Source organism: Oncorhynchus nerka, linkage group LG20 (assembly GCF_034236695.1).
Source record: "Oncorhynchus nerka isolate Pitt River linkage group LG20, Oner_Uvic_2.0, whole genome shotgun sequence".
NCBI classification, from domain to species: domain Eukaryota; kingdom Metazoa; phylum Chordata; class Actinopteri; order Salmoniformes; family Salmonidae; genus Oncorhynchus; species Oncorhynchus nerka.
The window spans coordinates 89,132,193-89,157,843 of record NC_088415.1 but is presented as its reverse complement, the minus strand read 5'-3'; the positions used below and the strand labels follow the sequence as shown (position 1 = coordinate 89,157,843).

General features: G+C 44.9%; 2 protein-coding genes across 2 annotated transcripts; both read right to left on the bottom strand.

Moving 5' to 3' along the window:
• Positions 1 to 713: 713 nt before the first annotated feature.
• On the bottom strand, positions 714 to 5,138 carry LOC115103379 (C-C chemokine receptor type 9-like). Its single transcript, XM_029624286.2, has 3 exons — positions 4,961 to 5,138; positions 4,748 to 4,792; positions 714 to 2,734 (listed from the first exon to the last, which is right to left on the bottom strand). The coding sequence occupies exons 2-3, from the start codon at positions 4,790 to 4,792 to the stop codon at positions 1,673 to 1,675; spliced, it is 1,107 nt and encodes a 368-aa protein (XP_029480146.1). The 5' UTR covers positions 4,961 to 5,138; the 3' UTR covers positions 714 to 1,672.
• Positions 5,139 to 13,315: 8,177 nt separating this feature from the next.
• Positions 13,316 to 25,014, bottom strand: LOC115103378 (thread biopolymer filament subunit gamma-like). The gene is given in 10 exon segments (XM_065005961.1): positions 13,316 to 13,430; positions 15,557 to 15,601; positions 19,502 to 19,548; positions 19,888 to 20,108; positions 21,557 to 21,682; positions 22,571 to 22,750; positions 23,367 to 23,462; positions 23,620 to 23,680; positions 24,082 to 24,652; positions 24,655 to 25,014. Coding segments are annotated over 10 exon segments (1,674 nt in total). The 5' UTR covers positions 24,923 to 25,014; the 3' UTR covers positions 13,316 to 13,371.
• Between the last annotated feature and the right edge of the window lie 637 nt (positions 25,015 to 25,651).

The following is a 25,651-nucleotide window of genomic DNA, read 5'->3' as shown; positions in this document are numbered from 1 at the left end:
ATTGTGCAATTACATCTACTAAGATACCTAAATATGAGCTCTTGCATAGGATGACATAATTGAATCTACATTTTGGAAAACAGTTAAGGTGCTAAATGCTGGAGACTCCACAGAGTTGGGTAAATCTGCCTTTTCCTACCAGGCCCCTGTCATGTGGAATAATCTCCAATTAATGTTTCATTTGGATTGTTGTCTCTAGGTCAGTTTAGGAGAAAGACATTTTTACATTGATAAATGTGTTTGCTTTGTTTGATTGTTTATTGTGTATATAATATTAGCCATTTATTAAAAATGTGGGTTTTAAATTGTGTTTAATTGTATTTTCTGTATTGTTCCCAGGACACATTTGCAAATGAGACTTAGGTCTCAATGTGTTTGTCCTTGGTTAAATAAAAAAATGCCCTATAAGATATGCTATTGATATATTTAATTAACATGTAATAATGCAGTTAGGACCTGTTATAACACGTTCATGAGACGCTTATAGATGTGCAACTGCATTATTACAGGTTAATGAAATATATCCATAGCATATCTTATAGCGCTTTTTTTTAAACTAAGGAAAATTCACATTGAGACCTAAGTCTCATTTGCAAATGTGTCCTGAGATCAATACAGAACATACAATTATACACAATTTAAAACATGAATATGTAGTCGAAGTAAATCGTTACCAAATTTGGAAAATTCAATAACAGTGACCTAAAAATATATATTTTTAAAAAATGCATTGTTTATTTACAGTAATTACAGTCACGATCAAAGATATTTTATACAACTTTTTTGTTCATGACACTTGTTCACTCGCACTGTGAAAGCTAAACATACTCGTCACAAATAAGGGCTTTCCTACTTAGAAAGTGTCTCAAATAATTGATCAGCTCATTGATACGGTCCGACCAAAGAGATTGATGAACTAATATCAATATTAGTTAATATTGCCAATTAACTTTATAATATAGAGATGGATAGAGGCCGCACTTGCCCACAATGGAGATAACCCACAATGGTGATTCTGTCACAGAAACCATCATTGTAAAGAAAAGACGTGTTCTCTCTTTCCCATCTCTGTACTTTCTAAACAAATGCAACAATAACAAGGCACAAAACAGCCTGGCTGACTTTACAGAACCATAAAGACCAATGAAAATGCATTGTACCAGTACAGGCCCAATGCTGTCATGGTTAGCTCTTTTCCCATCACTGGAATCGTCAAACACAAACCCTCAACCAGACTTCGACTGTCCATCCTTTGTGGTCATCAGCTAAAACTGAGAAGGTCTTTAGACCAGCCAAAGAAGAGTCCTATCATGACCAATGCTTTCAGCAACGTACACAAGAGCCAAGAGTTTCTCCAGCTCTCAGAAAGGGACCTCTTCTCCCCATGTCACTGCCTCAGCCTCAGCTATGGTCAGATAACCAAAGAAGTCTAAGTCTGATGCAAGAGTGGGCAACCGGGGGAGGGGGGGGGGGGGGGGCGGCGACGACAGTACAACCTCTCTCACTGGGACTGTTAGCCATATTGGTTTGTCTTTCTGTTACCAGACCTTTCTGTTACCAGACCTTTCCGTTACCAGACATGGCATTGTGGAACAGAGCGTGGTTGCACAGCCCCTCGATTGTTATGAGGGACTTCTGGTCGCACGCAAAAGGTTGTACTATGACTGTGCCTTCAAAGCGAGAGTGCCTGTGTGGTGTCCGTGTCAGACATGACCGATGAGCGGCCAGGTCCTCCCTGGATCTTGCTGAGTATCCCCTGGGCCGGCCAGCAGTGGTAGATGCGGATAAGCTTGAGGACGTCTCTGCGGAAGCGTTCGCCCACAAATACATACAGGAAGGGGTTGAGGCAGGCATGCATGTAGGCCAGGCTCTTCAGTACCTGGCCGGCCACGTCGAAACGCTTTTCCGCATCGCAGTCCATTCCGGTGCTGTTGACCGCCTTGGTGGCCTCCACCACCAGCACGCTGTTATATGGCAACTGGGAGAGGACAAACACAGCCACCACCACCATGATCACGCGCAGCGCCTTGTGCTTCTTGAAGTTGCGGGTTTTGAGCAGGGTGCGGATGATGCCGGCGTAGCAGAACACCATCACCAGGAGGGGCAGGCAGAAGCCCATGCAGATCTGAAGCCCCAGAACCAGGATCTTGGTGCGGTTGTTCTGGTTACTCCAGTAGACCATGGTGCAGTAGAACCGGCCATCCAGCTCCTTGACGTTGGCGAACATGAACTCGGGCAGGGCCAAAGCCACGGCCAGTAGCCAGACGCAGGCGCACACAAACTTGCTGCAACTCAGCCGCTGTCTCTTGGAATTCTGGGCCATGGTGGTCTGGACGATGACCACGTAGCGATCGACACTGATGCAGGTGAGCAGCAGCATGCTGCTGAAGAAGTTGATCTTGTAGAAGGCAGAGGTGACCTTGCAGAGGCCCAAGCCGAAGCTCCATCCCTGGTTGGCCTCCACGGCCCATAAGGGTAGAGTGCCCAAGAAGAAGAGGTCGGCCACAGCTAGGTTCAACAGGTAGACATCGGTCATGGTCTTGAGACGCTGGCGGAAGTGCAGGTAGATCCACACCACGGTCAGGTTACCCAGGCCTCCCAGGATGACGATGGACCAGTAGAGAGGCGGTTCATACTGGCCTCTGAAAGCCCTAACGGCAGATTTGTCACACATAAAGTCATCCAGACCATCCTCACCAACCGTAGGGGTGAAGCTGGAGTCGTAGTCATACACCTGTGTGTAAGACAGGACAACATAGCTTGTTGGACATGTGGACCAATTGTGCCAGTAAATTATGAACAGAATATACGGTTGCGGACAGAAATATTGGCACACGTTTCTTAAATATTTTCCCATTTATTGTCAAATTAAAAATTAAAAATTATAATAACTTTGTCAGATTCTCAAATTGCAGAATACATTTTATTTTTGCAAACTTGGCCATTTTAAATCAGGGCCGGATTACCAAACAAGAACGCAGGGGGGTTGGGGGTCCCCTGGAGGTATGGGGGCCACCAAATAGCATATGATAACAAAATATGTTTCATTGCAGGAAATTAGCTTTGAAAATGCTAAATGTTTTCTCAGCCTCATGACAAAATGTGTAGAATAGCATTATAAAACTCAAAATGTTTCTCTCTGCACTATGGCGGAATCAGTTTTCCTAAAAAAGAACAAAATGATTGGCAACCCCAGAGCTAGTGCTTGGTTACACAGCCTTTGGACAAAACTGCAGACAAACGCTTCTGGTAGCCGTCAATGAGCATGCTGCACCTTTCTACTGAAAATGTGACTTTTCAACATCAAATTGCTCTAAATCCATCAATATTTGAAGGGTGCCCTCCACCAACTGCTGTTTTCAGATCTCGTTTTGGATGTGATTCAGATCTGGACTCCAGAACAGTCCAGCATATTTTCATAACCATTCCAATGGGATTTTTTTTATGTGTGTTTGGTGTCGTTGTCCTGCTGGAAGACCCACAACCGTCAATGGAGACCCAGTTTTTGGTTGACTACAAAACACCAGATAATCTGCTGATTTCATGATGCCTTGTGCACGTTCAAGGCCCCCAATACCAAAGGCAGCAGAGCAACCCCAAAGCATCATTAAATCTCCCCCATCTTTGATTGTAAGGTGGGTGTTCTTTTCATTGAATTCTTCATTTGGCCATCAATAAACACAGCGCTGATTTGTATTGCCAAAGCGCTCTAATTTTGTTTAATTGGTCCACACATTTTTTTGTGGGGTGTAGGCTTGTTTAAGTGGGTTTTTGAGAAGTTCAATCAGTTTCCTTCGGCATTGTGGTCTTCTTCTTGTTTAACCAACGACCAAATGAAGCGTTCAAAGAAAAAATACCTTCCTCTACAATCAGATTTGATGCTGCTAATGGATTGCTTTGCTGCCTCTGGTACTAGGGGCTTTGAATGTGTGCAAGACGTCGTGAAATCAGCAGATTATTTTGGCTTGCAATGTTCAACCCAGTGTCCAAAAAACTGTGTCTCTGTTAAAGGTTTTGGGTCTTCGATTGGACAACAACCCCAAAGCACCCTGGAAAGGTTCTAGAAAAAACATTGGACTGTCCTGGAGTGGCCAGTGAAGAGTCCAGATCTGAATCACATCCATAATCTATGGCGAGAGATGAACACAGCAGTTGGTGAATGGGACCCCTTAAACATTGAAGATTTCGAGCGGTTTTCTGTCGAAGAGTGGGCCAAATTGCCAATAGAAAAGTTCAGCAAGCTCATTGATGGCTACAAGAAGCATTTGTTGGCAGTTATCTTGGCCAATGGCTACGCAACCAAGTACTAGCTCCGAAGTGCCAATAATTGTGTCCATGCCATTTGTCTTTATTTTCAAAATTAAAATGGTCAACTTAACTTTACAATGTTTAACATCCAATCAGGTGGGGAGACCAAACGTTTTTTGTTCAATTCCAAGTACTTATAGAAGAAATAGGGAATTATTTAAGAAAAGTGCAATGGTGCCAATATACTGTACACATACTTATATAGACCAGGGGTCTCCAACATTGTATCTCATAAGAGCACGGGGGCAAAACATCGATATACATGTCATTTAACTGTTATGAATAAAAATTATAAAAATGTAATGTGATTTTTTTTGTTGCTATTTCCTACCAATATAAAACACACAATATTTTACACAAATGCTATAAAAAAGTACAACAAATTATATATATATATATATATATATATATATATATATATAGTGTACAAGTTGTTTACCTCTGAATCCATTGGTGAAGTCACCATGTCACCTATAACTGGCATCTGAAAAGAGACGGGAGAGAAACAACAGATTAGTCAGGAAAATAACACACAGTGCAGTATAGCATGATGAAGTAGATACTTTATACTTACATTTCAAATCTGCTATCTTAAATGTTAATACATTTGAGAACACTACACGAGACCAGCTGTTCAGACAATTTTACTTACAGTTGTCCTCTGCTAGTGAGATGTCAAACAGGCGCTTAAATTCAAGATGCTTGTTGGTTGCTTCCTTATCACGGAGTTGCTTTAGAGAACTGTCTGGCAACTGTTTGCTCTCCAGAGGCTTATAAAGGTTTCAGTTAAACCACAATTGACGTCAGGTTGCAAAGCAGGGTGATATTCTGTAGTGCTCATTTGCGTGTTTTGCCGCGTCTCGCTAAAGCAAACCTGCAGCGTGCATACAACCTCATGCAACTTCTCGGGGATTTTAGTCGTATATGAAGATGTGTAGCTGCCTGTATACAATGGATGAGTCATAGGAAATCCCTTTTATTCTCAGCAGAAGTCTCCATTCATCTGAGATCTATGCCAAAAGAACGCTTTCTCAGGACACCTTTTGTTCACATACTGATTTACAGTTCATTTCAGAGATCCCCAAAATCTCCAGGATGACAGCCATGTGCTTTGGATTTCTTGACTGTAGTATAAACATAAGAAGGTGCATTATGCTTTTTTTGCCAAGGGCGCACACACACACACACACACGCACACGCACACGCGCACGCACACACAATCTCTTCCCTCCTGTTAGGATTAGGAATGAAGGGCTATTGTAACGATCCTCTTCGTCTGATGAAGAGTTGTCAAGATTGGACCAAAACGCAGCGTGGTAAGTGTCCATGTTAATATTTATTTTAACTCAGACCACTAAGACAAAATAACAAAAATAGACCAACACGAACCAGTTCTGTCTGGTGCAGACACAGAAAACAACTACCCACAAACACCAGTGGGAAAAAGGCTATCTAAATATGGTTCTCAATCAGAGACAACGATTGCCAGCTGCCTCTGATTGGGACCCATACCAGGCCAAACACATAGAAGTACAAAACATAGAACAAAACATAGAATGCCCACCCCAACTCACGCCCTGACCAAACCAAAATAGAGACATAAAAAAGGAACTAAGGTCAGGACGTGACACCTATGCTGTGCTAAACTACTTAGGTTTGTTACTTCAGGCACCATGGTTACGATGGTTACCATTTCATTACATTACTGTAGTTGATTGACTAGAACCCACACACTTTGGCCAGAGAGTCCACTCACCTGGTGTCCCAGGTCTAAATCATTCCCTGATTAGAGGGGAAGGATGCAAACCAGCATTGCATAAAGAGCTGTCGAAGCCTATACAGTAGGTGTTTTCAAAAAGACACTGTAACATAAGGCTACAACATGGGTGGTTGTAGAATCCTATTGTGCCTTCTCCGGGATCCTTATTATACGTTATTATATATGATATGGTGATTTAGTAGATGTCTGTCTCTACTTGTCGAGGCGCCGGGGTCGACACTGGAGCAGAAGGGTAAGGTGATACACTCCAACCAGATGCTGTCAAGTTAAGAATTGCTCGAGGTGTTTACCATACTTTTGTTTTCTTACCGTTCAAGAGTACCACAGTGTCAGGCCTGCTGTCAATGTGACGATTGAGTCGTTTAAACAACCAGATGAACTGAAGACATGACAATGCACCGAGGGTATGTTTAGTTGTAGGCACGGTTCCAAATACCTTTGTGTGTGTGTTTGCGATACAACACTTTGAAAATATTTAGAATTTCGTAATGTACATGGGGCCTATCAACATTAATTATGGAACCACTCCCTCTTCAAATCAGGGTTGATTGGAAAAAGCTGTTCAGAAGAAGACATTGTATTATCATATCTTTGTACTCCCCGACGAAGGCCATGCGGCCGAAACGCGTCAGACTTTTTTTTCATCTTTGTTTCCATTGTCATACAAATAAAGGCATTTTTGTATTAATTATATGAAGAGCCTTGGTCCTCCCTTCTTTGTGAAGTCATTTCAAAATGCCTAGTCTAGTAATATCATCCCGTCTCGGCTCACGTCTATAATCGGTTCTGCCTGAATAACCCCTGGATGCTACCAGCTGTACGTTATATGGTGATTCGACACTGTCATGCCTGCCTTGACTCGCCTTTCAGGCCTCCGTTGCAACAGCTACTGATATATCACCTGTCTCTCATATCAATCTGCACATCCTTTAGGGCCAAGACATACTGAAAAACATGGGCAGGAAAAGTAGTATAACTTAATGGAAATTAGACATAAGTGTGTGTGTCTCTCAGAGTGTGTGTCACAGTGTGTGTCTCTCAGAGTGTGTGTGTCTCAGTGTGTGTGTCACAGTGTGTGTGTCACAGTGTGTGTGTCACTGTGTGTGTGTCTCAGTGTGTGTGTGTGTGTGTGTCTCAGTGTGTGTGTCACAGAGTGTGTGTCACAGAGTGTGTGTCTCAGTGTGTGTGTCTCAGTGTGTGTGTCTCAGTGTGTGTGTCTCAGTGTGTGTGTGTGTGTCTCAGTGTGTGTGTCTCAGTGTGTGTGTCACAGTGTGTGTGTCACAGTGTGTGTGTGTCTCAGTGTGTGTGTGTGTGTGTCTCAGTGTGTGTGTGTGTGTGTGTGTGTGTGTGTGTGTGTGTCTACTCTACACTGTAATAAGATATCTTTCTAAACTTTACTTGAACTCTTCATCATAAGGGACTGCTTATAATGATGATAAAGCCTATAACCACTGTAAAGACACGACACAGTGTATAGACACTGTTTCTTGGTTGGTTAGCAAACTTGCTAACCAATAGCTTACCTACAATCTTCAATTCAAGCCTACTAAAAAGTGTGTGCTCTCAGGCCTGGAGGGAAACAAAAGTAATTCCCTTATTGTACCTAAGAATAGTAAAGTCCCCTTAACTGGCTCAAATAGCCCACCAATCAGCCTGTTACCAACCCTTAGTAAACCTTTGTCAAAAAATGGTGTTTGACCAGATACAATGCTATTTTACAGTAAACAAACTGACAACAGAATTTCAGCATTCTTATAGGGAAGGATACTCAACAAGCACAGCACTTATACAAATGACTGATGATTGGCTGAGAGAAATTGATGATAAAAAGATAGTGGGGCTGTTTTGTTAGACTTCAGTGCTGCTTTTGACATTATCAATCATAGTCTGCTGCTGGGAAAACATATGTGTTATGGCTTTACACCCCCTGCTATATTGTGGATAAAGAGTTGCCTGTCTAACAGAACACGGAGGGTGTTCTTTAATGGAAGCCTCTCCAACAAACTCCAGGTAGAATCAAGAATTCCCCAGGGAAGTTGTCTAGGCCCCTTACTTTTTTCAATCTTTACTAACGACATGCCACACTGGCTTTGATTAAGCCAGTGTGTCCATGTATACAGATGACTCAACACTATACACGTCAGCTACCTCAGGGACTGAAATGACAGCAACACTTACCAAAAAGCTGCAGTTAGTTTCAGAACAGGTGTCAAGGAATAAGTTAGTCCTAAATATTTCTAAAACTAAAAGCATTGTATTTGGGACAAATCATTCACTAAACCCTAAACCTCAACTGTGAAGCAACACAAACACAGGCACATGCATACAAACACAAGATAACATATGCAATACACATGTACACATGTATTTTGTGTTATAGATAAGTAGTAGTAGAGTTGAGGTCCGAGGGCACCCACTTAATATGTTGTGAAATCTGTTATGAATGTATCGTAATGTTTTTAAAATGTATAACTGCCTTAATTGTGCTGGAACCCAGGAAGAGTAGCTGGTGCCTTGGCACTAGCTAATGGAGATCCATAATAAATACAAATACCTAGATAACAGTTTGTGTCCTGAGAGTGTAAAGCCAGTTGCCATGAGCTGACACCAACTTGACTGTTTATAACATCTGTTATGCCATCATTATGATAGTGTTATGATGACTGTATGACAAAGGGTTAAAATAAAGTGATATTAAACAGATCAATGGGGGGGTAAAGTTAAATTCAAAACATGATTGTTAATGCCATTAGATATGTAACCTATTCTTACATCACTGTGTTTGGCACAGCTGATTTGGTAATACTGAGATGTGATGAGAAACGTGTTGCAATCAATACTATGCAATGAAACTGGTATAACAACACAACAACTCGTGACTGCTGTCTATGATCGGGGGTTAAAGGTCAACACGGTGAAGCCATTGTAACAGAATAACCAGACTTGGTGGGTTTCCAAAAAGTTGTAACAGTGGGAGCAGCAGAGGGCAGATTTTAAACCATTTCAAAGGACAGAGAACATAACAAATATATACATTCAAAACTGTGTGGTGTTTACAGTCTTACGGTGCATTCGGAAAGTATTCAGACCCCTTCCCTTTTTCCACATTTTATTACGTTACGGCATTATTCTACAATGGATGAAATCATTTTTTCAATCTACACACAATACCTTATAATGATAAAACAAAATAAAATAAAAAATAACAAAACAGATACCTTATTTACATAAGCTTGAAATTGAGCTCAGGTGCATCCTGTTTCCATAGATAATCCTTGAGATGTTTTTACAACTTGATTGGAGTCCTCTTATTGTAAATTCAATTGATTGGACATGATTTGGAAAGGCACACACACCTATCTATGTAAGGTCTCACAGTTGACAGTGCATGTCAGAGCAAAAACCAAGCCACGAGGTTGAAGTAATTGTCTGTAGAGCTGCGAAACAAGATTGTGTCGAGGCACAGATCTGGGGAAGGGTACCAAAACATTTCTGTAGCATTGAAGGCCTCCAAGAACACAATGGCCTTCGTCATTCTTAAATGGAAGAAGTTTGGAAGCACCAAGACTCTTCCTAGATCTGGCTGCCCGGGTCAAACTTAGCAATCTTGGGAGAAGAGCCTTGGTCAGGGAGGTGACCAAGAACCCAATGGTCACTCTGACAGAGCTCCAGAGTTCCTCTGTGGAGATGGGAGAAACTTCCAGAAGGACAACCATCTCTACAGCACTCCACCAATCAGGCCTTTATGGTAGAGTGGCCAGACGGAAGCCACTCCTCAGTAAAAGGCACATGACAACCCATTGGAGTTTGCCAAAAGGCACCTAAAGGACTTTCAGACCATGAGAAACAAGATGATCTTGTCTGATGAAACCAAGACTGAACTCTTTGGCTTAAATGCCAAGCGTCACATCTGGAGGAAACCTGGCACCATCCCTACGGTGAAGCATGGTGGTGGCAGCATCATGCTGTGGGGATGTTTTTCAGCAGCAGGGACTGAGAGACTAGTCAGGATTGAGGGAAAGATGAACAGAGCAAAGTACAGAGAGATCCTTGAAGAAAACCTTCTCCAAAGCGCTCAGGACCTCAGACTGGGGTGAAGGTTCACCTTCCAACAGGACAACGACCCTAAGCCCACAGCCAAGACGACGCAGGAGTGGCTTCGGGAAGTCTCTGAATGTCCTTGAGTGGCCCAGCCGGAGCTCGTACTTGAACCAAATCAAACATCTCTGGAGAGACCTGAAAATAGCTGTGCAGCGACGCTCCCCATCCAACCTGACAGAGCTTGAGAGGACCTGCAGAGAAGAATGGGAGAAACTCCCCAAATACAGGTGTGCCAAGCTTGTAGCGTCATACCCAAGAAACTTGAGGCTTTAATCGCTGCCAAAGGTGCTTCAACAAAGTACTGAGTAAAAGGTCTGAATAATTATATAAACGTGATATTTCCATGTATTTATGAATTTGCTAACATTTCTAAAAAACCTTGTTTTTTGCTTTGTCCTTATGCGGTATTGTGTGTAGATTGATGAGGGTGGGGGGAAAAAAACATTTTTAAATCCAATTTAGAATAAGGCTGTAACGTAACAAAATGTGGAAAAAGTCAAGGAGTCTGAATCATTTCTGACCGTTCTATATATATGTTTGTTTTGCTGTGTGCTTCTTCTGCTTCATCTGACTCTAAGATTACATTATCCTGTGGTCAACTTGAAATAGCTTCCAGGAAAGAAAGGTCACATTTTTTCCTGCACACTGTCTTTGAACACAATCAACAACAACAACAACACTCAAAACGTCTGCAACTCTATTGGGAGCTGATGGTATACTTAGGCAATATGTCCCATGGTGGTGGTATACTGATGGTATACTTAGGCAATATGTTGTATATGGCCAATATACCACGGGTAAGGGCCTTTCTTAAGCACGACGCAACGCTGAGTGCCTGGATACAGCCCTTAGCCGTGGTATATTGGCCGGCATACCACAAGCCCCCCGAGGTGCCTTATTGCTATTCTAAACTGGTTACCAATGTAATTACAGCATTAAAAGGCAATGTTTTGCCATACCTGTGGTATACGGTCTGATTTGCCACGGCTGTCAGCCAATCAGCATTCAGGGCTCGAACCCCCCAGTTTATAAAAGAGGTAATAGCTGCATATGGGAGTAGCGACTTCCATCATAGGAAGTATAATGTCATTGAAAGTTGGTATGTCCTAAAATGTACACCGTATCAATGTCCATAATATTGCCATAGCATTGTCAACAAACATGTCATTGTGACCTGACATTTCTATTGGTGAACAATGCCATCTGTTTACATTCAGAAGAGAATGGCGCACATCAGAGGAAGAGGAAGTGGGTCAGTGTGGGCAAATCTTAGTTTTCTGTTTATGTTCACAGAGGACATGACACACACGTGCACACGACGCACACGTGCACACATGCACACGTCTGGTGTGGGTAAAGATAGCAGTTCCAATCACAGAGCCCTCAGCCTCTGCTCAAAAGGTTGAACAACTCCTTGAGAGCACCAAAATGAGCAGCTATTCATCCGAGTAAAGTTTATTGAACTTTTTACAATATTTTGTAGAGAAAAAGAATAAGCTGCAATCCTATGGAAATGATACTGATGACAGTATCATTTATTTTCTAATGTGTGCACAAGTTTGGTAAAAAAATGGAATGCCGTCAAACCATAACGGTTCATTCAAGATATTTACAGACAAAAGAACTGTGGCTACAGTATACCATTGTTAATGATTTATACTGATATGTTATTGAAGTAGGTTATTTATCTAAACCTACTTAGGTCTAATTTTTTGATTTGATTTTTCATATCAACGGCATGCAATGTAGCCAATGTAGCCAATACCCACTTTTGTAAACTAATGTCACAAAATGTTATTTCGAGCTCACCTTTTAATTTGTTTATTTTTATTCCAAATGTGGGGATGGGGGGGGGGGGGGGGGGGGGACTGTGGCCAAAGCTAGTAGCCAAAAATAAGATGTGGCTAGAACCTAGCAGCAAGGCAAGGAGACATCTTTTGGAATTATATTGGCAGCTCTAAGCATACTGAGAAAATACAGCACCTACAAAAGCTACCCAAGTATGACAAGCCAAAGCCTCATTTGGTTTATTACACTTTTTTCAATAGTTAGTTCATCTTTCCTAATGCTTTCTTGCAGTACTTTTAAAACATATTTTGAAGTTTGTAATTTTGGTAACACTTTGCAGTATTACTATAACGTTATACAAATGGGCAAATATACAAAACAAATATTATACCACATTTGTAATCTCTACCCAAACCAGACGTGTGCACGTGTGTGTCATGTCGTCTGTGAAACAGTAAACAGAAAACTTCCTGCTCATATAAGTCATTACAAAACGTATTACATTGTACTTACGGTACAAGATTAGGTACACCGTAATAATAAAGCAAATTGTGTACATTTGTAATTGTTCCATTATCATGTACAGTAAACACAATAATTACCTACAATAAGCTAATACTATATAATACTATATATATATATATATATATATATATATAATCTTAGCTAATTGTTTGCTAGCTGCAGGTTCTTAACTAATATTAAATAAATGAATAGATTTTAACTAGTGATAATTTTTTCTTTTAACCAAACCTCAGATGAACAAGCCCCCCCTACGCACAACAGGGTTGTCGTGACAACAGTCCGTCCTGTATAATTACTGCGTATGACTTCCTGTGTAGCGTGACAAACTTTCACAGCAGTTGCGTGCGGGGGTTGGTGGCTGTCCTGTTTAGAACATTGTATGGTGTACTTTATCTGGGGCCTTTGCATGCCAAGCGCTGACCACAAAAATAACGATATTTGAGGAACAGGATAGAGATGACAGAGAGAAGCGCACACACACACACTGACATTCTCACATGCACTCTCCAACTATCCTGTTTCTACTCACAAACACAAATAATTATGCAACTAATGTAATTATGCAATTTCTAATCAAAACACAGTAAATTGATGAGTGCACAGACACTCAGTCACACATTCACATATAAAATGATATGAATTTGATTTTAAACGTATAAAAAATTATAATAACATATCCAAGACTTTATAATGTAACAGAGCCAACATAAATGAGCAGGGGGTCAGGTGTAAGATGCAATGTTTATTGTGTAGTCTATAAATCAGGGAAAGGGGGGGGGTTAAAGGGGGGGGTTAAAGGGGGTTAAAGGGGGGTTAAAGAGTTGCTTGAGCGTCTAAACGTCCAACGTTCCAGAGGTACCCTGGTGGAATCAGGTGGATTCAGAGTCTGCGGATGCGGTTTCAGAGATCAGGGAGGTCTCTGTGTGTTCTAAAGGGGAGCAAAGTGAGTGAAGTACAAAAAATATATATATATATTACAAATGTTAGGGTAGTACTGTAATTAGATTTGGCATCAAAAATGAACTCAATATTAGGAAGGTGTGCATCGGTTTTGTGTACTCAGTGTGTATTGACTAATGGCTTTACATGATGCCGTGACGACTTGTAGAAGGCATGTAAACGTTACACGGAGTGCACAAAACATTAAGAACACCTCCCTAATATTGAGTTGCACCCCCCCCCCCCCCTCCCCCCTCCTTGCCCTCAGAACAGCCTCAGTTCGTCAGGGTATGAACTCTAACATGGTATCAAAAGTGTATCACAGGGATGCTGGTCCATGTTGACTCCAATGCTTCCCACAGTTGTGTGAAGTTGGCTGGATGTCCTTTGGGTGGTGGATCATTCTTGATAGACACGGGAAACTATTACCATACCTTATTCAAGGGCACTTAAATATTTTGTCATGCACCCTCTGAAATGGCACACACGCACAATCCATGTTTCAAAAGGGGTAAAAATCCTTCTGTAACCTGTCTCCTCCTCCTCCTTCATCTACACTGATTGAAGTGGACACCAGGTGACATCAATAAGGAATAATAGCTTTCACCTGGATTCACCACATGTTATGACAGGTTGTTATAACACATGTTATGACAGGTTGTTATGACAGGTTGTTATGACAGGTTGTTATAACAGGTTGTTATGACAGGTTGTTATGACAGCCGAGAGGAAATGGAGGAAAACTCGCCTCCCTGCGGACCTGGCATCCTTTCACTCCCTCCTCTCTACATTTTCCTCTTCTCTCTCTGCTGCTAAAGCCACTTTCTACCACTCTAAATTCCAAGCATCTGCCTCTAACCCTAGGAAGCTCTTTGCCACCTTCTCCTCCCTCCTGAATCCTCCTCCCCCCCCCCCTCCTCCCTCTCTGCAGATGACTTCGTCAACCATTTTGAAAAGAAGGTCGACGACATCCGATCCTCGTTTGCTAAGTCAAACGACACCGCTGGTTCTGTTCACACTGCCCTACCCTGTGCTCTGACCTCTTTCTCCCCTCTCTCTCCAGATGAAATCTCGCGTCTTGTGACGGCCGGCCGCCCAACAACCTGCCCGCTTGACCCTCTCTTCTCCAGACCATTTCCGGAGACCTTCTCCCTTACCTCACCTCGCTCATCAACTCATCCATGACCGCTGGCTACGTCCCTTCCGTCTTCAAGAGAGCGAGAGTTGCACCCCTTCTGAAAAAACCTACACTCGATCCCTCCGATGTCAACAACTACAGACCAGTATCCCTTCTTTCTTTTCTCTCCAAAACTCTTGAACGTGCCGTCCTTGGCCAGCTCTCCCGCTATCTCTCTCAGAATGACCTTCTTGATCCAAATCAGTCAGGTTTCAAGACTAGTCATTCAACTGAGACTGCTCTTCTCTGTATCACGGAGGCGCCCCCCAATGGTGGAACAAACTCCCTCACGACGCCAGGACAGCGGAGTCAATCACCACCTTCCGGAGACACCTGAAACCCCACCTCTTTAAGGAATACCTAGGATAGGATAAAGTAATCCCTCTCACCCCCCTTAAAAGATTTAGATGCACTACTGTTCCACTGGATGTCATAAGGTGAATGCACCAATTTGTAAGTCGCTCTGGATAAGAGCGTCTGCTAAATTACTTAAATGTAAATGAAATGTAAATGTTATAACACATGTTATGACAGGTTGTTATGACACATGTTATGACAGGTTGTTATGACACATGTTATAACAGGTTGTTATAACAGGTTGTTATAACACATGTTATGACAGGTTGTTATGACAGGCTGTTATGACACATGTTATGACAGGTTGTTATGACACATGTTATAACAGGTTGTTATGACAGGTTGTTATGACACATGTTATGACAGGTTGTTATGACACATGTTATAACAGGTTGTTATGACAGGTTGTTATGACACATGTTATGACAGGTTGTTATGACACATGTTATAACAGGTTGTTATGACAGGTTGTTATGACACATGTTATGACAGGTTGTTATGACAGGTTGTTATGACACATGTTATAACACATGTTATGACAGGTTGTTATAACAGGTTGATACCGTACCAAAATGACTGACCTGTTATGATCTCTTTAACTTGTATTCCCCCTCCTCCACCTCCAGCTAGAAAGACAGATATGAAAGGAAAACCAGATGAGGGGATGGAGAAAGAGCACAGAAGAGATAGCGAGGGAGGTACCTTGTTTAGCCATATTCAAACATTTTAACTCATGAGATGTTGTGACCCAAAAATAAATAAAACATTTTTTTTTTAAAGCTGTTCAGCAACTTCCCCATTGCTAAACGTGTTACAGACTTCAGCGGAGAAAATAATATGACCAGAATGGTAGTTTTCCATTCTCCTACCCTGAGGCTCCCTCTATGTGTGTGAACTTGCCTTTGTATCTAGCCTGGGTAGGGGAGGTAAAGGGGAGCCCTGGGGAGTGCTGGAGCGGGGAGCGTCCCAGCCTGCAGGATGGAAATGTGGAGGTGAATGAGGGCTCTGTCTACCCCTACACTCTCCCTCCACATTCCCTAGGGCTCTGTCTACCCCTACACTCTCCCTCCACATTCCCTAGGGCTCTGTCTACCCCTACACTCTCCCTCCACATTCCCTAGGGCTCTGTCTACCCCTACACTCTCCCTCCACATTCCCTAGGGCTCTGTCTTCCATCCTATCATCTCTTCCCTCTGCTCAAACCTTCTCCAACCTATCTCCTGATTCTGCCTCCTCAACCCTCCTCTCCTCCCTTTCTGCATCCTTTGACTCTCTATGTCCCCTATCCTCCAGGCCGGCTCGGTCCTCCCCTCCCGCTCCGTGGCTCGACGACTCATTGCGAGCTTACAGAACAGGGCTCCGGGCAGCCGAGCGGAAATGGAGGAAAACTCGCCTCCCTGCGGACCTGGCATCCTTTCACTCCCTCCTCTCTACATTTTCCTCCTCTGTCTCTGCTGCTAAAGCCACTTTCTACCACTCTAAATTCCAAGCATCTGCCTCTAACCCTAGGAAGCTCTTTGCCACCTTCTCCTCCCTCTTGAATCCTCCTCCCCCCTCCTCCCTCTCTGCAGATGACTTCGTCAACCATTTTGAAAAGAAGGTCGACGACATCCGATCCTCGTTTGCTAAGTCAAACGACACCGCTGGTTCTGCTCACACTGCCCTACCCTGTGCTCTGACCTCTTTCTCCCTCTCTCTCCAGATGACATCTCGCGTCTTGTGACGGCCGGCCGCCCAACAACCTGCCCGCTTGACCCTATCCCCTCCTCTCTTCTCCAGACCATCTCCGGTGACCTTCTCCCTTACCTCACCTCGCTCATCAACTCATCCCTGACCGCTGGCTACGTCCCTCCCGTCTTCAAGAGAGCGAGAGTTGCACCCCTTCTGAAAAAACCTACACTCGATCCCTCCGATGTCAACAACTACAGACCTGTATCCCTTCTTTCTTTTCTCTCCAAAACTCTTGAACGTGCCGTCCTTGGCCAGCTCTCCCGCTATCTCTCTCAGAATGACCTTCTCGATCCAAATCAGTCAGGTTTCAAGACTAGTCATTCAACTGAGACTGCTCTTCTCTGTATCACGGAGGCGCTCCGCACTACTAAAGCTAACTCTCTCTCCTCTGCTCTCATCCTTCTAGACCTATCGGCTGCCTTCGATACTGTGAACCATCAGATCCTCCTCTCCACCCTCTCCGAGTTGGGCATCTCCGGCGCGGCCCACGCTTGGATTGCGTCCTACCTGACAGGTCGCTCCTACCAGGTGGCGTGGCGAGAATCCGTCTCCTCACCACGTGCTCTCACCACTGGTGTCCCCCAGGGCTCTGTTCTAGGCCCTCTCCTATTCTCGCTATACACCAAGTCACTTGGCTCTGTCATAACCTCACATGGTCTCTCCTATCATTGCTATGCAGACGACACACAATTAATCTTCTCCTTTCCCCCTTCTGACGACCAGGTGGCGAATCGCATCTCTGCATGTCTGGCAGACATATCAGTGTGGATGACGGATCATCACCTCAAGCTGAACCTCGGCAAGACGGAGCTGCTCTTCCTCCCGGGAAGGACTGCCCGTTCCATGATCTCGCCATCACGGTTGACAACTCCATTGTGTCCTCGTCCCAGAGCGCTAAGAACCTTGGCGTGATCCTGGACAACACCCTGTCGTTCTCAAATAACATCAAGGCGGTGGCCCGTTCCTGTAGGTTCATGCTCTACAACATCCGCAGAGTATGACCCTGCCTCACACAGGAAGCGGCGCAGGTCCTAATCCAGGCATTTGTCATCTCCCGTCTGGATTACTGCAACTCGCTGTTGGCTGGGCTCCCTGCCTGTGCCATTAAACCCCTACAACTCATCCAGAACGCCGCAGCCCGTCTGGTGTTCAACCTTCCCAAGTTCTCTCACGTCACCCCGCTCCTCCGCTCTCTCCACTGGCTTCCAGTTGAAGCTCGCATCCGCTACAAGACCATGGTGCTTGCCTACGGAGCTGTGAGGGGAACGGCACCTCAGTACCTCCAGGCTCTGATCAGGCCCTACACCCAAACAAGGGCACTGCGTTCATCCACCTCTGGCCTGCTCGCCTCCCTACCACTGAGGAAGTACAGTTCCCGCTCAGCCCAGTCAAAACTGTTCGCTGCTCTGGCCCCCAATGGTGGAACAAACTCCCTCACGACGCCAGGACAGCGGAGTCAATCACCACCTTCCGGAGACACCTGAAACCCCACCTCTTTAAGGAATACCTAGGATAGGATAAAGTAATCCTTCCCCCCTTAAAAGACCTAGATGCACTATTGTAAAGTGGCTGTTCCACTGGATGTCATAAGGTGAAAGCACCAATTTGTAAGTCGCTCTGGATAAGAGCGTCTGCTAAATGACTTAAATGTAAATGTAAATGTCTACCCCTACACTCTCCCTCCACATTCCCTAGGGCTCTGTCTACCCCTACACTCTCCCTCCACACTCCCCAGTTCTCCTGCCCCCTACACTACCCCAACACTCTCCCTCCACACTCCCCAGTACTCCTGCCCCCTACATTACACCTGCCCTCCATACTCCCCAGCACTCCTGCCCCCTACACTACACCTGCCGTCCACACTCCCCAGCACTCCTGCCCCCTACACTACACCTGCCCTCCACACTCCCCAGCACTCCTGCCCCCTACACTACACCTGCCGTCCACACTCCCCAGCACTCCTGCCCCCTACACTACACCTGCCCTCCACACTCCCCAGCACTCCTGCCCCTACACTACACCTGCCCTCCACACTCCTCAGCACTCCTGCCCCCTACACTACACCTGCCGTCCACACTCCTCAGCAGTCCTGCCCCCTACACTACCCCAACACTCTCCCTCCACACTCCCCAGCACTCCTGCCCCCTACACTACACCTGCCCTCCACACTCCCCAGCACTCCTGCCCCCTACACTACCCCAACACTCTCCCTTCACACTCCTCAGCACTCCTGCCCCCTACACTACCCCTCCACACTCCTCAGCACTCCTGCCCCCTCCACTACACCTGCCCTCCACACTCCTCAGCACTCCTGCCCCCTACACTACACCTGCCCTCCACACTCCCCAGCACTCCTGCCCCCTACACTACACCTGCCCTCCACACTCCCCAGCACTCCTGCCCCCTACACTACACCTGCCCTCCACACTCCCCAGCACTCCTGCCCCCTCCATGCCAGCTCCAGTGGTCCTACTGATAAACAATCGGTCAGGTGGTCTGACTGGGATACCTCCAGAATGGATTAGTAGATATAGATATAGGATTTTAGAAAGGGCCCATCCTGAGTTATTTAAAAATATATATATTTTCAATTTGTATTATTCTTTTTTTTAAACCAATTTTTACTGTTGTGTGACATCCATTTGGGTACTTTTTAGGGGGCGGGGTTAAAAAGTCACCACTCACTGAAAGCCTATGGGTGCTCGCACCGCCATTTTGAGTTGTATTTTCCCACATGGTATTTTTGGCCACTCTATTCACCTCCACTATACTCCCTTGTTTCAAATGTTTCTCACCCGAGAAACTGTAGGAAGATGTTGTAAATCCAGATGTGTCAGGTAATCTGGAGGAAAAAGAGTGAAAATATGACAGTTAAATCCCTCCTCATAGTCTTTTTAGATTACATTATATATTATGCCTTCATTTACCTTCATTACCACTTAAATTCAAACTGAAAGCAGAGACATAAAAATGGTATCAACGACTTTTATAACTTGTATAGCTGCTTTAATTGCCTTACGTTTGCTGGATGTCAAGAAGAGCAGCTGCTGCCTTGGCAACCTTATTCTAATGATTTATATTTATAACAAATACAAATCTGACTCTGGGGAAGTAGAATAACACATTCTTTGCCAGAATCTCACAGTATCCTTTTAATACTGTATGTATTTATTGTACTGACTTGAGGTGGTCTCCTTCCAGCAGGGTCCTGTAAGTGGAGATCTCCACGTCTAGAGCCAGCTTGACGTCCAGAAGCTCCTGGTAGGCCATGATCTGCTTGTGGAGGTCAGTTTTGGCCACCTCGATGGCCGACGTCAAGCTGGAGATCTGACCCTGGTACCCGGCCACGCCCATGCTTGACTGGGCATGGGCTTCTGCCAAGCTCTGCTCCAGGGACATGTTCTGGAGAGAAGGGGTGGAGAGAGAGCAGAGGAATGGAGGAGTGTGAGGGCTGGGATTCCGGACAGAGTAAGGTAGAAGGGTAAAGGAGTGAAGGAGATTATGTGAGAAAAGTAGAAGTGAGACAGGGAAGAGGAGAAGAGAGGGTGTGGGAATGGGAGATGAATGGGAAGAGGAGAAGAGAGGGTGTGGGAATGGGAGATGAATGGGAAGAGGAGAAGAGAGGGTGTGGGAATGGGAGAGGAATGGGAAGAGGAGAAGAGAGAGTGTGGGAATGGGAGGGGAATAGGAAGAGGAGAAAGAGAGAGAGTGGGAGACGAAAGAAAGACAGGGAATACATGGAAAGTAGAGAGTTGAGTGAGATGGGGAATAATTAGAGAGATGATGAATTCTACACCAGTATTTAGCTATAGTAACTATTGTATTTGCATGTTGTAATGTCTTGGATGAGCAAAGATCTTTAGACAGTGAAAATCATCTCTTGTTTAAGAAAGGAACAGCATTTTTTTTCAACAGAAAAACAACTGCAAATTAATTTGTGCAAGTTCCCTCTGAGGAAGTCTGTCTGGCGCATTCAGAGCTGGTGTCATCTGTGGGACTTTCCTGTCACTCAGAGAACCTGATACAGATTCAACCACTTCCTGTGTCTTCTGCATACTACTTCCTGATGTGATTTATCATGAAGTCTGAAGGTGATCTGCTGGGAAGCAGTGTTCTGAAACAGCAGTTAAACAGTCGGTGTAGCTGGTGAACCGTGTGAAAATATTGTTTTTTTGCTTTGTTGTCTGAGGTACATTTTGCACAAGGTCTTACTCAGTTGTTTAAATGCAGGTGGTTTCTCTTCTGAAATTGGCCTTGTGATAGCACTCTGGTGGGGATTCTCCACGTGGTCATAGTGAGGCATTTTATTTGCGTTTATTGAACTAGGGAATTCAGTTGAGAACAAATTCTTATTTACAATGACAGCCTACCCCAGCCAAACCCAAACGACACTGGGCCAATTGTGCGCTGCCCTATGGGACTCCCAAATCACAGCCGGTTGTGATACAGCCTGGAATCGAACCAGGGTCTGTAGTGAGGCCTCTAGCAGTGAGATGCAGTGCCTTAGACCACTGCACCACTCGGGAGATAAGACCAAGACTTTGAGAACAAAATGTTAGGTGTCCCCTCCCACCCCCAAAACCTTACTGTAAAGAGGATACACTAGAGGGACCCAAAATACACGTGGATCCATGTCGACATGAAAATAGTGAGAGAAAGACAAGATAGACAGGTCTCTACATAAATCATGCATTGATGTCAAAGAGAGATTTTTTTTTTGCATGAAAAAAATATATTGACGACTATCCTAATATGGATGACGTACGCAGATCTCAAGTGGCGATCTTGGCCCAATAGTGCTTTTTTTTTTTAGTGTGAGGTGAAGTAGTAAGATGGAGGGTCCCACTCACTGCAGTGACCAGGCCTTGGAGCTCTAGACCGAAAGTCTGCAGCTCCTTCCGGGCCCCTGAGATTTCCATCTTGGCCTCTGAGACAGCCTCCGAACTCTTGGCGGTAGCGGTCTGTATCTCTTCCATCTGCAGTAGGAGAGAGACGCTCCCTGTTAAAACACTATTTACGTTCTTTGGGATTAGCTCATTTAAACAAGCGCCATTTTGTCACTTGGTACCAGGTAGTTGCCACTCAGTAGTGTTAAATCATACAGATTATGAGAAAGTATCAAAAAGTATGCTTTGTTATGACAGACAGACAGACAGACAGACAGACAGACAGACAGACAGACAGACAGACAGACAGACAGACAGACAGACAGACAGACAGACAGGCCAGGGTAGACAGACAGAGACAGTCAGGCCAGGGTAGACAGACAGACAGACAGACAGACAGACAGACAGACAGACAGACAGACAGACAGACAGACAGACAGACAGACAGACAGACAGACAGACAGACAGACAGACAGACAGGCCAGGGTAGACAGACAGAGACAGTCAGGCCAGGGTAGACAGACAGACAGACAGACAGACAGACAGACAGACAGACAGACAGACAGACAGACAGACAGACAGACAGACAGACAGACAGACAGACAGACAGACAGAGACATACAGGCCAGGCTAGACAGACAGACAGACAGGCCAGGCCAGGGTAGACAGATAGAGACAGTCAGGCCAGGGTAGACAGACAGGCCAGGCTATACAGACTGACAGGCCAGGCTAGAAGACAGAGACAGACAGAGACATACAGGCCAGGGTTGGCAGACAGACAGGCCAGGGTAGACATACAGGCTAGACAGACAGGCCAGGCCAGGGTTGGCAGACAGACAGGCCAGGGTAGACATACAGGCTAGACAGACAGGCCAGGCCAGGGTTGGCAGACAGACAGGCCAGGGTAGACATACAGGCTAGACAGACAGGCCAGGCCATGTTTGGCAGTTAGATAGGTGCAGTAAATTGTTGAAGAACCTTCAGTTTGTAGTAGGCGTCCGCCTCATCTCTGTGTTGCTGCACAGACTTCTCGTACTCCACCCTGATCTTGTTGAGGGCAGTGGAGATGTCAAAGGACTTGCCCGTGTCAACCTCGATCATGGACACAGACGTGTCCATAGACGTGGTGCCCAGTTTGGACTGCAGAGTGGACAATTCCTGTGCGGATAGAAGTTGGACAGTGATGTACAGAGTCAGCTAGACAGAGAGTCATGTAGACAGGTTCAGCTAGACAGATTCAGCTAGACAGAGAGTCATGTAGACAGAGTCAGCTAGACAGATTCAGCTAGACAGAGTCTGCTAGACAGATTCATGTAGACAGAGTCATGTAGACAGAGTCAGCTAGACAGATTCATGTAGACAGATTCATGTAGACAGAGTCAGCTAGACAGATTCAGCTAGACAGATTCAGCTAGACAGAGAGTCATGTAGACAGATTCAGCTAGACAGATTCAGCTAGACAGAGAGTCATGTAGACAGAGTCAGCTAGACAGATTCAGCTAGACAGAGTCTGCTAGACAGATTCATGTAGACAGAGTCATGTAGACAGAGTCAGCTAGACAGATTCATGTAGACAGAGTCATGTAGACAGAGTCAGCTAGACAGAGAGTCAGGTAGACAGAGAGTCAGGTAGACAGAGAGTCAGGTGTGATGAACACATACACTTCGACAACCAGATATCAAAATAATGACATTGTTCATTTACTATACTCATACTTAATTTACTATTACTAATTTACTATACTCATAAACATAAACACGTAATTCTCTGTACCTCTTCCTGCGTCTTGCTGACAAAGTCCAGTTCGTCCTTCAAGCTGGAGTACTTGGCGTCCAAATCAATGCGTAGTTCAGATGCCAACTCTATGTCCTGGAAAGAGAGAGCGATAGTGGTACATCTACACGCTGAACAAATTCGGAGGGAGAGTAGAGAATTTTGACATGTGGGAGGAGGAGTACGTCCGTAAATATGTACACCATTATCCCAGTAAAAAAAAAAAAAAATGCCTATTTGTTTCTCTCTTTACCTTCTTCATAGCTGAAATGTCAGAGTCCAGCTGAAACTTCACACCTTGCTCAAAGTCAAACCTGCAACAACATGCAGCAAAGGAAAAAAACCCGTTTTAATGCACCATTCAGCTGTACAAGGAAGTTACATCTAACCATCAAGCTTGTCTATAGAGGGGCCAGATGAATATGGGACGAGGCTTTTTTTTTAAAGTGCTATGCAAAATAAAAGCTAGATCTGTCAAGAGGCATATTTTCAACAAATTGAGGAGTCTTAAAGGATCACGGTTTAGAGTTTTCATATAGTTTTATCAAACCAAATAAAGTAATAACTGCTTCTTGAATGTTCAATTACTTACAGTATTTGGCTAAATAAAGGTGGACTAAGTTAGAATATTTATAGTTGTATTGTGCTAGTACTCTAACCAATATATTAAATCATTCTCTGAAAGTGAAATAAAATATGTGAAACAGACACTCACTTGGCCTTGAGTTCGTGGGCAGTGCCACGAACGTTGTCCAGCTCGATCTCCAGTTTGATGGTGTCCAGGGTGAGCGTCTCCAGGGCAACACGGTACTCGCCGAGCTGAGCCTCGTACTCCGCTGTGGTGGTGCTGGAGGACTCTGGAGACCCCATGTCCGCACCCCCCGACAACTGGGACAGTCTGGCCTCCAGGATGGCGTTCTCCTGCTGGAGGACTCTCACTTTGCCCATGTACGATGAGAAACGTTCGTTGAGGCCAGACAGCATGTTCTTCTCTGCCTGCCGGGACCGCATAGGAGCCAATGCTGGGCCCAGAGAGGTACCCAATGCCATGGCCGACCCGCCACCGATCCCCCCTGCTGCCATGGTGCGTCCCATAGCGAAGGCAGGACTGGCCATCAGGGCTCCACCGCCACCACCACCATAACCTCCACCTCCACCATAACCTCCACCATAACCTCCACCTCCACCATATCCTCCACCATAACCTCCACCATAACCTCCACCATAACCTCCACCCCCACCACCTCCACCTCCACCTAAGCCACCACCGAAACCCAGCCCACCCCTGCTCCCCCACCCAACCCCAGCCCAGACCCCATAGCCAGTCCACCTCCCAAGCCCAGCCCCATGCCCAAGCCTCCTCCGCCACCTCCCCCAAAGCCACTGCCACCTCCCCCAAAGCTACTGCCACCTCCCCCAAAGCTACTGCCACCACCCCCAAAGCCATCTCCAACTCCCCCAAAGCCAAAGCCCAACCTGGCTCCACCGCCTCCTATTCCCCCAGACAGGCCATGGCCACCACCGGCCGACATCCTGGAGGACCAAGTCACGGACATGATGTGCAGCTGAGGATCACAGCATATGCAGCAGATGTAAGAGAATGGGAGATAGAGCTGTCTATGAGAGTCAATTCCCCAACGAAAGCAGATCTGGATTTATATACTGTGGAGCCAGGGAGTGTGTGTGGGGGGTTGTGGGAGTGGAGGAACAGGATGAGGCTTGTGACTGTGCCACACCACCACTCAGGCACAGACAGAGCCCTCGGGGTGCTGGAGCACCTGCCCTTTTGATTGGTGGTAAAAAAATATATAGACAGTTGAAGTCGGAGGTTTACATACACCTTAGCCAAATACATTTAAACTCAGTTTTTCACAATTCCTGACAATTAATCCTAGTAAAAATTCCCTGTTTTAGGTCAGTTAGGATCACCACTTTATTTTCAGAATGTGAAATGTCAGAATAATAGTAGAGACAGTTATTTATTTCAGCTTTTATTTCCTTCATCACATTCCCAGTGGGTCAGAAGCTTAAATGCACTCAATTAGTGTTTGGTAGAATTGCCTTTAAATTGTTTAACTTGGGTCAAAAGTTTTGGGTAGCCTTCCACAAGCTTCCAACAACAAGTTGGGTGAATTTTGGCCCATTCCTCCTGACAGAGCTGGTGTAAATGAGTCCGTTTTTGTAGTCCTCCTTGCTCGCACACGTTTTTTCAGTTCTGCCCACAAATTGTCTATAGGATTGAGGTCAGGGCTTTGTGATGGCCACTCCAATACCTTGACTTTGTT